Source organism: Cupressus sempervirens, chromosome 5 (assembly GCF_028749045.1).
Source record: "Cupressus sempervirens isolate cs-2001-9-10 chromosome 5, ASM2874904v1, whole genome shotgun sequence".
Taxonomy (NCBI): Eukaryota; Viridiplantae; Streptophyta; class Pinopsida; order Cupressales; family Cupressaceae; genus Cupressus; species Cupressus sempervirens.
Genome location: NC_143122.1, coordinates 424246864 through 424259391, shown reverse-complemented (window position 1 = coordinate 424259391; position 12528 = coordinate 424246864). Strand labels below are relative to the sequence as shown.

General features: G+C 36.0%; 1 protein-coding gene across 1 annotated transcript in view; it reads left to right on the top strand.

Annotated features, from left to right (window-relative positions):
* RNL (RNAligase) overlaps window positions 1–12528 on the top strand; it is a 264836-nt gene that overhangs the window by 241154 nt on the left and 11154 nt on the right. Inside the window, exons 26-27 of the mRNA XM_089830995.1 lie at window positions 5258–5416; window positions 5570–5833. Of these exons, the coding sequence (XP_089687121.1) occupies window positions 5258–5416; window positions 5570–5833 (423 nt within the window). The remainder of the gene's footprint in view (window positions 1–5257; window positions 5417–5569; window positions 5834–12528) is intronic.

Here is a 12528-nt window from a genome sequence, read left to right as displayed (position 1 = left end):
TTATGATTCCAAAGGGTTATTTTGTTAGGAAATTTTTTTTTTCCTTTAAAAAGTCCTATGATAGAAACAATGGACAGTTTACCTTATATTTGCCCAAAACAATTTTTTAGGTAGCACTTCTTTGTAATGTCTCCTTTTCTTGGACACTAGAGATTTAATAGGCCGACCCAAATATATATTAAAATTGACTTATGGAGGACTTACTGCAGAGTTATAGAAGTCAAGTTAATATTATTTAAGAGGGTAAATAAGAGACAAATTGGCAAGAAGACAAGGGGAGAGGAAAGGGAAGTTGAAGAATCATTGCTTGGGCATTAAAAGATGAAGTTTCATTCATTTCAGCCATGCTTGGATATTGATTTTGGTATTGAGTTTCTCTTAGAGAAATCTGTGAAGTATATAGCTTCATATTCAGGAAACTGAGGATGAAAACCTTCAGGCTTTACTCAGTGAATGAGACTCAAACCTGGTTGAACATTGTAGGTGAATTCCTGACAGAGTTCACAGTTGCATTTCAGGCTATCCAATCTGTCATGACTGGTTTTACGATTGGATTGTTATTGTATTGCTGAATATTATAGTGTAATAACATTTTTTGAGTATTTCATACGAGCATTTTCTGGTATGTTTGTTGGGGTTTTATCTTAGTTGCCAATTCGTGAAATGAATCCAATTCGGGCATGTGAATCGGATCTGTGGATTCGTGTTTTTCTATTTTTCCAAAGATGATCCATGGAGGATTCATGTGTGTGTGTGTGTGTACTAAAAAAGAAGAGAGATATACATAATTTCAAAACTAAATCAGTTTATAATATGAATCTATGATTCTAGTATGGATCTATGAATCTAGAATTCATGATGATTGATCTATTTCCATGATTATAAAGAAAATCAACACATTCACATTCACGATTTTATGTTTTTAATGCTTTGTATTGCCGCAAATCTGCGTTGGATCCTCAAATTGTAGCTTGGATCCTTGAGGATCCTTGATTCTGCCTATGGATCCATCAAAATTCACAGGCTACCTGAATTCTGACGGATCCATATGCAGAATCAAGCATCCTGCCCAAATCCTCACGGATCCAAGCATGTGTCCAGATCCGGCTTGTCTATGACGAATCCAGCAACTATGGTTTTTATTGCATAAATTCTCTGTTTGCATTCTGAAAAATATCGTGAGGAAATTTGGGAAAGATATCCACCTAGGATATTATGTTCATTTTATTGCTTTGTTTTGTTTAAAGGCTCCGTCAACCTTGTCAACTCCTATGTTATGATAATAAGTTGCAACGGCACTGGGAACTCTTGCATCCTTTTCAGTATAATGAAATAAAATTCAAATCTAGTCTCAACTCTTGCATCCTCTTCAATATATTATGCGATTAAAATCTGGTCTTAATATGCTATAGCATTTTCATCCTCAAAAATTACCAAGACAGTACCAACAAGGTGCAGTTATTGCATTTAAAAATATCAATGACTCTCTTGCACTAGTCACTTGTTTGATGCAATCATTATTGTGGATGTCTTTTAGTGCATTGTTCATTTTATGCACACACTATGGTTCTTGTAGACATACCTATATGAACCCTCAATCAATTTCGCTGCTACTCTAAAAACATGTTGCGGCTACAGCTAATTGTGCAATTTTGGTGGAGCCCACCTTAATATTATCAACCAAAATTGGAAACCAAACCTCAACCACCTTAGGCTTCATTAAACAATTGATTAACTTAAGAATGTATGAGGTTGCGAAACATGTGAGGATGACTTTTATGATGGCCATTTGTCAATCCATCCCTTTGACCAATCTGTTATCACCATGTTAACATCACTTCCTCATTTCCTCCAACAACAAAGTAACTTTTAATTTGTTAATTGAGTATCAGGTTTTAAACTCTATAGTCTAAAAGACTCATAAGATGAACTTGATTACATACCTCAGAGATCACATCCTCATAATAAGGAGACTAATCAAGATAATATTGGATATTATTGGGAAAGAAAAGTTGAAGTGCATCGTCGGCCTCAACATGCTTTTCATATTAAAGATTTTTTAAACCACACTATAACGGTTTGAAATTCTAAACGCTAAGAACTGGACAAGGATTCCTGCCAGCAGGCGTGGAAGAAGTCTGAGTAAGTGGAGGAGTAGAATGATCATGACCATACAACCTTGTTACATTGGTTTTTTTGAAGAAGAGACCTAGTAGACACCACTCCCCCGAGATGGTGCGCAGAATGCTTGTGAGAGGGGCAAGTAGCGGAATAAGCACTCGACTGACTTTAAGCTCCAGGCCAACTAACTTGTGAGAAGGTTCTATCGTTGGGGTGTGTGTGTGTGTGTGCGCGGGGTGGAGGGAGATCCACCAAGATTGTGTCCATCGACCACAGTGATATTTTTCTTCCAATCTAAATTTCAAATGTTGCATCTCAGTGGCAGCTCCCCTTGAATTAGTTGGCAAGAAAAGGAAAATTTGAAGCAAGGTTTACTTTTTTAATTTTTGAAGAAACTGAGAACATTCTCTAGGAACATTTACTGACAGGAAATATCTGCTGTAAAGCCCTGGAAAATGTCCTAACTACTATGAATGTGTAAGAAATTAAAAATTTAAGGGATTTCAGGATCATATTGTCTGTGTTATTTGACATGGTTGTCAAGGGGAAGGAGACGTGTTTCTGGTACTCTTATTTCTTCTTATTCCAATAAAAACTTCTAATGCAGCCAATTGTTGCCAATTATTGTTTTTACTAAAATAGAAAAAGGGTTGTGTTTCTTTAAATAAACATCAACTTTTTAGCTGTACTTGATTGCCATGTCTGAACCAAATTCAAAGATCAGAGAAAGCTAAATTTTATTGTCTTGATACTTTAATTTAATTTATAAACCGAAGTTACCAGATTCTCTCCAGGAACCCTCAAAGTCTGGTTCAATTCTGTACAAAGTCTGGTCCTTGTCAAATTCTCTTTCAGAGCTACAAATTTGCTGCAAATTCTGTGAAAAGGACCTGGGCAGAATTTGCAGCAAATTTTGAAGAATTTTCTATCTAGATCTGGGCTGAATTTGGTCTCGGAACATTTTTTTAAGACTTTTTGAAGTGTTTTTTTGTCCTCCCAACCCTATTGTGACCACTAAAAAGACCAAAGAAAATCTTCATATGTCATTTATGCATTTGTGTATGAAAATGAAAACTTGCTTATAAAGGAAATCCAAATTGACAATAGGTGACATCAAAATTGATGATTATAGAGGAATGTCTTTAAAAAGATATGATATCTTTAAATCAGGGACTTCAAGTTTTTATTTAAGCTTTTGATATAGCCTGGATAGAATTGCTCTAACCAATACACAATTAAAATTCAGATAGCTGCACTTGTCTTTTGACAATTCCTTTCATTCTCAAACTGTCCCCTTGAAATGGAAATATTTTCCATGCATGTGACCAAGCAAGTGTATCAAGTTGTATGTATGGCTAAACGATGCAATTAATGTCTTATTGAACTGAAAAATAGATTTGGTGGTTTATTTTGCTATGTTCTTTTACTGTTAGCAGATTCAAGCATGGATTTATTTTTCGTTGCATATATACACACACACATACATATTTTTAAAAAATGTATGTTTTTGTATGGATGGACCCAAAACAAATCTGAACCCAAGCCCAAAAAAATTTAGACAAATTTCGAACCAGAATCTCGAACCCACATCCGTATCAGAATCCGAACCGGCAACTTAGCTATAAACTATTGGAATTCTTACTCCAATACCAGTACCATGCATAGTTCCTCATTGTACACATCAATACTTTCAAGTTTCAAGACATTGACAGTGACTTTTTATGAAGTGTTTGACACTCTTTTAGATCTCATCCAACTGTATGTTGTTTTCCATCATAATAGTACCTAAGGAGAAACTTCTATAGAAAGAGACCCAATAAACTCAAAAATGAGAGATGTGTGTTGGTTAATAATATTTTTGGAGAAAAAGAATAATCCATTTGTTCAATATGAGAGTGAAATTATCACAAGATTGATATGTGCAATTGATTTCTTAGAAGATTGTGGGTGGAATAAGACTGAAAGTGCTGACTGGCATGCATCAAAGATAAAGAGCATTTTTATTCAGATACATATATGCCGAACAAACAATTTATCTTGGATGCATGAAGCAACAGCAGTTGATTTTTATTTTTTACAATTTTGTTTATTTCTTACTTTTTTGTATATATTACATGCACGCACACACACACACATACATCCAAACCCCTAAAACAGATTCACACACCAATGTACCGTGTTTGCATACCTACACTGTCCCCGTAGCCAAACTGGTAGCAAAATTCTCTTATCATGTGGTTATAAAGAAGTTACAAATAAGTTTGTAACTCCTAAACTTATAGTGCCAGGTCATTTCCATCAGACATTATTATTGTTAAACTACGGAAAGATATAACAAATATGTAACTGAACAGAACTGGACAGAACTAGACAAAGCATTATTAAATTTTCCACCAGCGCCATTCATTAAGAGTACTTGTTTATCCTGCCAAGAAAATAACATCTTCTGAACACTCACTTTCTGCTTCTGCTCTAGCTGCTAACCAAGAGAATATTGCCTTTTTATTATGTTTTGGGCTCACTTTTATACAGTAGGCCCGTGGGTTCACGTTGTGTGCACACAGTGAGCGCCTGGCACTGTGCACCCATGGTGCTGGGTGTGCACAGAGGCACAGTGCTGGGCACGCACCCTGTGCACACCCAGGACATACCCACAGAAACACTTTTATACATAGATTTAATCGGCCTCAATATTAAGTGTTAATGATACATGGATAAGTTGGAAATAGCGCAGCTGGTTTGCAAAAGAGTGTAACATTAATATCAAATTTAGGCCCTTTTTTTTTATCATTAATCATTTATATGTATGAAGTTCAAAGAGATGAGTAATGGCATGCCTCTGCAATCAGTGTTTTAATGCCTGGGAGAAGTTGTATTGAACACTCAACTGACGATGCTTGCAAGAACTGGTATATCTGTGAGTCATAATAGATTCATGTAACTCTATGGTCAGCACAGGGATTCAACAAAATATTATTTATGTTCTTTTTATGAAGTCGGTTTTTAATTTTAAGATATTATTATTGATTTGTTGGGGACATCATATGCTTTTTCTAACAATTGGATGCCAGTGATTGTTAGAGGTATGGAATTGTATGTTGAACAAAATTATCCATGATATTAGTGTCTGTTGTAGGTTCCATTTGAACATGTTGTAAAACATGTTTTGGATGATCTACGAGCTATTGCAAAAGGAGAGTATGTAGTTCCTTCAACTGAGAAACGTAAGCTTGGGACTATTGTATACGCTGCAGTTTCATTTGTTCCAGATGAAGTCAAAAGCTTGCTGGACAAGGTTAGTAGTTTTTGATAAAAAATCTGAGTTCAAACAACCAAGGCTGAGATGACTTTATTTGATAGTATATATGTGTTTTAAGTGTTGATTCAATTCAATATTTTTGGAAAAAATGTTAAATGTTTTTGTAATTACTTGCCATTTTTTGTACAGATAGCTGATAGTGATTCACGTGCAAAGGGATTTCTCGAGGACAAGGATATAAAAAACACACTGAATAGTGCCCATATTACCCTTGCCCACAAGAGGTCTCATGGTGTCACGTCAGTCGCTAGTTATGGTGTTTATTGTGGGAAGCAAGTTCCCACTAAATTTACAGCACTCTTGTTTTCGGACAAGCTTGCTGCATTGGAGGCTCAAATTGGTTGCATTGGATCAGAACAGATATCTTCAAAGAATGAGTGGCCTCATGTGACGGTGAGTAAAATAGAAACTTTTCTCTTGGACAGAAGGATTTTGGAATATATGAAGCTGATGTGATAAGAAAAAAAAACACAATATTGTCCTGCTAGGATTCCAATTTGCAGTACATGTTATAAGAAAAAAATGCAATTTTGTTCACTAGGATTAAAATTTTGGTCATTTAAGAAGCTTCTATTAAAAACCTGGAAACAAAACATTCATTTGTTAAGTGCATTGAAAATATTACAAGGATGCATGAGAGTGTTAGACGAGGAGAAAAAAGTTAAAAAAAACTGTAGAAGATTTTAGTTTCATTGGAATAGTCAACCATGGTTAATTGAGATTAGATGCATATTGAAGCCATAGTTGAAAACTCAGATTATCCAAAAAACTCAAGGTATAACTCAGCAACTCAAAAAATTGCGGAAATGGCATCTTAAACTCATTCTTGTTTTCACAAAATTCAATGACAAGATGAATCCAATGAGTCCATAAATGAGTACAAAAATGTTCTCTAGTAATTTGATTGATTTGATTGCAAACGAGTACAGAATCACATCCTAATGGGTGATAACCTCGTACAATAGATACAATAGATAGTTGACAAAATGGAAATAGTAAATATAGAAGAAAATACATTTTACATCTTCCTATTTCCTGATCTAGTGAAAACTAGTGGGGGTAGAACTAGAGGATCTAGTCTTTTGGAGTTCTCTACAGCTCATCACTTGTTATGAAAGGCAGTAGTTCAACCTCCATCTGGAAGTAGATGCTGATGGGAATGACACCTCATCAACCTCATCAATGTAATCCAATCCTATATCTATCGCACCCACCTCCTCCAATGCTTGTGTTTCATAATCAAGAATCTGATCTTCGGTAAACAATGGAGGTTGCTCTTTGCGCCTTGTCCAATCATAGTATTGATTTATCTTATCCAAATCTATGGGATCATCTACTCTTCTTTTGTGTGACCAAAGTTTGGATCAGACATAAGGCAAGGTCATTGAAGTATATGAGCTAATTTATTTCTCTTCTTTGTGTATATGGCTTTAAGAAACTTCAGTTGCACTCGCAATTGAATGCCCTACGAGGTTGGTACAAATTGTAGATGGCTTTTGTTTGGAGATTTGACATATCTGCAACCCAATTTGTCCACCAAGACTACAAAAACAAAATATTGAGGAGTTAGGAAACAGAGTAAAATATATTTTATCAGATAATCTATATTTGTAAATTTAACATTTTTAACTTTTATGATGCTTGTGAAAGACTCCAAATTTCATACTTGGCATTTGACTAGTTTGCAAGATATTTTTTCTGTATACTTTCTATTGAATGTGACTAAAACAGAGTATATTAAACTTCTAGACATCAAACCACATATAACAAGAAATAGAAAAAAAAAAAGATAGATTTATTAATCTAGAGAGGACCAACATCAACAAGAACACCCAATTTCATGTGGAAAAACTTTTCAGCACATCAATAGCTTTCGTTAATGAAATTGGCACCAATCTAGATTACATAAGTGAGCACCAGCTCTTAGAGAGTGCCATCCCTCCTCGAAGGTCCAATTCCATTCAGCTTAAGCACCAACTTCAGTTTCAGCTGTAACTCAAATGCACTGAAACCATACAATAATTACGCAGATTCCCCTGAAAACAGTTCTTGACTTCTAATAAGCTTGACTCCATCACACATGCTTGAACCCATAACCTTCTTCAATCTATACAACAAATCATTCTTCTATTGTGCTATAAAACTGACTACAAGTCATCCAAAGAATTCCCCCATTTTGTTGTTCATCCCTCATCTGCAATAATCTTCTCATCTCTGTATATCTACTCTTGCCTCCTCTATTAACACCACACTTCCTACACATAGTGTCGACTCTTTATACTTGCATAGATTAAGAAACAACTGCTATACTCAATAAAAACCCTCACCTCAAAATGACATCCTTGATACCAACCATATTGTCTGTCTCTGCTCAAAACTATTTTTATTCTACTCATTCAAGGAAAAAATGGTTAACACTACCTCCCAAAACTATGCATCAATTCTGTTAAAAAATATAGTACCTGACAATGGCTGCTCAATTCCTTGCATACTTGACTCCAAACTGCACCTTTTACCGCTTATTCCCTTGGTCCCTCCTAACTGCTTGATTTTTTGATTAAAGACATTGCACAGCCACCCAGTTATGTGAAGAGTAATTATGCATCAACTCAACCTGCTGCCTTAAAACTGCTACACAACACAGTAATTTTCTTTACATAACATAACTCAGCAAAAGGTCTTGTGCTTTCACAATGCACATCAAAAAACATATTCATAACTATGGAAGACCATTACTATATGCACTCAAAAGAAAAACTCCATGCTGGTAGAAAACTGCTCACATTTTAATATTTTATACAATCCTTAAAAAACAAATCATGCATCACTTATCTTCTTAGCGAAGGTGACCATGACAAAAGTCACAACACACCATCCAAAACACCCAGCAATTTCAGTAACAACCATCATCACCAACTCGGGATACCAAACTGACTCCTTGCAAGCATGGCAAACAAATCTTTTATCTTTTTTTCTTTAAATATTAATCAAGATATTGAATATAGACAACCCTGTGTTTTTCTCAGATTAGTATTTCATGTCACAAAGTTAATGAAAAAAAAAAAGAAAAATAAAACTATTCCCACTTTTGTAAATCCAGGGGAAGTAGATGCAACCAAGCAGCTCAAGCAAGTATTCAAGCATCTCAAGCACACAATGAAGTAGCTCACCCAAACAGCGAAGTAGCTCAAGAAAGTAGGCTACCAGCCCAAGCAAGCAACCAAGTAGCTGAAACAAACAACCGAGTAGTTCAACCAAACAACCAAGAAGATGACAAAGATCCGATGAATAATCAGCAGCTTGAAATGCTACTAAGGTAGCCTCTAGGGTGTCCTTGGCATTCACAAGTTCATAAGTACATGCATCAACTTTTTCTTCCTTCTTCCTCAGTGCTTTTGAGTAAATGCGAGCAAGGTTGAAGAGATGATCAAAATTTGGAAGTAGGTATAAATAATCTGATTTCAGAGTTTCAGTATCTTGGATTATTAAAAGATGTGAAAATTCGTCTTTGAACCCCTTTGTTTTTCTTCCATCTGTCCCTTTCAAAGGTGTTCTTCAAACATCCTATATATGTCATCACAGTGTGATAAAGCTGCAATAACTTTATCTTCAGTTACTTTCAGCTGATTTCCCAACATATGTGAACTATTAGGTCTATGAGAGAAATCAGCTGCTTATTGGGTAGTAGAATACATGTCGTCACACCTATCAATGCCATGAGTATTGTTTTCCCTATCCAAGAAAGATGTCGAGTCATCATCATTGTCCGATTGGACTGTCACCTCCATTACATTATCAAAATACACATCAAGAACACTAGTATAGGCAGCCCTGCAAGTAACTTCCACCTTCATACTGCATATCAATAGACCTGTGCCATGAGAAGGCTGCAAATCACTGGTAGTAGGTTGCTCTTCCTTCTCAAGACCACTTATAATCTGCACAGTACATTTCTCTTCAATGCCTTGCAAATCCTGTATGGAATTTGGTCCACCTGTAGGCTGATTACCAACTGCTGAAAACTCCTCATTCATCCTTTTCAAGCTCCCTGTATCAAAAAATGCATGAGTTATTTTATGGTATTGCCTCGTTGCCATATTATTCTTGTTTAGTATTTTTTGATGAAAGTAAGGTTATTCTTTCTGAACCTAGGGTGGGAGTTTGATATTTTCTTTATACATGTTGAGGATTTCTTCCTTTATATCAGGTTGGACATTTTGGGCTAACTGTTGTTGTAGCTTAACAATGTCTTTTCGAAATCTTTACCAAGCCCTGCATTTTTCCCATCATTAGATACTACTTTGGGACCTCCAAGAGTGCTGCTCAAGTCGGAATGTAGCTTTGCTCAACTTATTTTCAAGTGTTCCCACAAACATTTCAGGCTGAAGAATTTTCGCTATTTCTGATCAAACACATGATTACGGGACATTCATTTACTCAAACACTGGTCCCAAATACTAGTAATCAGATTGATGCAATTCTGATTAAAAGGGAAGTTATGTCAAGCACTTAGCACAAATATATACTGCATCACCCAATCACATAATCACATCATTATCATTTCATCAAACACTTGGCTGCCATAAGAGAAGTAAATTTATTGCTTATTTAAGCTGCCAGTTGTCTCGAGACAACACCCAGAAATTATAACAACAATGAAGCTTGAAGCAAACTGTAGTCTGTACTATCAACTATGTTCCATGAGCTCCCAAAGTTTTCACCAAGTACATATTTTCTTCACTACACCCAAACTGAGGTTCTAAAATTTGTAAATATCTTCCACAATTGTAAGATCCCTCTCAAAGTTTCAAAAGCCAATAACAATTCATGCAAGTCTCTATGCATTTCAAATTCTTGTTCCTGTGATGGAAACGGACCCAGATTTTAACCATTTCTTCTTCACGGATTTTGACAATTGCTTGCCATGATGTAATTTCTATTTCACTGTGGTTGCCTATACAATTTCAAATTTATAATGACTCCCAGAATTGTGAAGGATATGTACATCAATAGACACCCAATATAGAATCCCGCCCAATCCGGGTGTGGAATAGAAGTTTCAACGCTTAATGTTTCTCAGCGGATTCCTCTGCATACTATCTACCACCTGGCACCCCCTCTCCCACCCCTCAATCCCCCCTGGCCCCCCTTGCCCCCTTAATAATTCAAATAACCAGTTTCCATTTACAGGCAAGTTAGAATTTTCAAATAGTGGAAAATGGAACACTGCAACAATCTTAGACAGACTGCCAACTTTCACAACTCTCAGTATCTTTTTTGCTTTTTATGGCCATATTCACTTGGGAATATTCGCTGCCACATATTCTTTACATCAGCTTTGAAAGATTGTTGGCGTTACAGACGCAAGATTTCTACGCTTAGATGAATATAGGATAGATGCAGTTCAGACAACAATAGAAATTCTCAATAATGGAAGTAGCTTGTTCATTATGCAACGCAAGCTACGATTCAGCCTTTGAAGCTTTATCTACATTTTTGGTATACCACAGTTTTTGTACGACTTTGAGGCAGAATCAATCTTGGACCTCTGGTAGACATGGCAGGTTAATTTTATGCTTCACAACTCAAATATCTGCATCTTTTGCTGCACTAATTTTCATTCCTGATGACATAGATGAGACACAAATCCTCTAGTTAGTTCTCATTTTATGTAGAAAGTGCTCAACTCCCATTTTGTTCAACCCGATACTCTCAGAATTTATCAACCGCCCCAATTTAATCCCTGCAACACTGCAAATTCTGTTCACTCCAACACTCATCCAAATTTCCTCACCCTGACAGCTACGTGGGGGACGTGGTAAGAAAACTGTAACTCCTCTATCTGTGTTGACTTCATAAAAATGGATCAGATACAACAAGAATGGTTATTGGGTACTAAAAGCGAAAGAGAATCATTCCATTTCATGAAACACAGTCTATAGTCACAGGCTCCAGGACAATTACATGGTTACAATAATTTGTAACGCTTCAATAGTCGATGCAGAAACAACCCACATGAGGTAATCTTCCATAGCAAAAATAGAGAGTTTTGAATGAATGAATGAATCCTTTTTAATGATGTCCACGAGACCATAGCAATCTAATGGACTGAAGAAGCAACCACACTAGATAATTTCCGAATTCCTTTCCATTTCTATCTTTTGGTATGTATCTTAACCAAAAAACCAGCAGTCTGCTTTATCTTATCCCCTTCAAATAAACTATGCATGTTGTCCGCCTTCAAGATGACATCATACAAAGATCAGATGTTGTCGTATGCCACGCATTCCAAGAGAAAATGTCATTCTGTTTCAACTGCTCCACACCTGCAAAATATGCAAATTCTCTACTCCCAAGTCTCTTTGGACCTCTTCCATCTTCCCGTCTCGCATCTGAGGTGATGAGATCCCGTCCTCAGTTGTGCCACTATTAACCTTGTCTTTCCTTTAATAGCAGCCCCGAGGTACACTTTTTCACCAAGTTCCCTAGTTGGATTAAATTCTTTAATATAATAGGCTTTTTTTCTACTCATATTATTGTTCCACATGGCATTGTGAAACTTCTCTCTGACAAACTTTCTTATGTCCGCATTGTGTTCGGGCAATCTTTTAACTTGATGTTCCATTTACCTAGTCATTTAATGTTTTCTTTCATCCATGTTTTCTTCCTTTAGTTAAGAGCCTCTCCTTTCACAGTTTTCAGCCAATGATAATCCTTCATGTTTTCAATCTTCTTTAAGTAACTAAGTAATCAGGTTACTGCTGAAGCCTCTAAAGGAAAAGTCCTGGCCTCAGCCATAAGAATTTCATAAGGCATAGAACTCTTGACTTTGAGATTGTTTGTGATTAATTGTTTCTGAATTCTCTCTATTTGTCCCCATTGAAATATTTAATTGAACTTCGATAATATTTGACTCCAAATATTTATAGCCCGATAAAGCCTTCAAAAACATGCCCCCATCCTCCAAAAATAAATAAAGCCTTCAGCTTTATTCACGGGAAATAATTTTATTTTTTGGCAATTAATTACTTTTTATTTTGTATTTCCCACGACCAATGACAATATAATATCTTTCAATTTCCAATTGT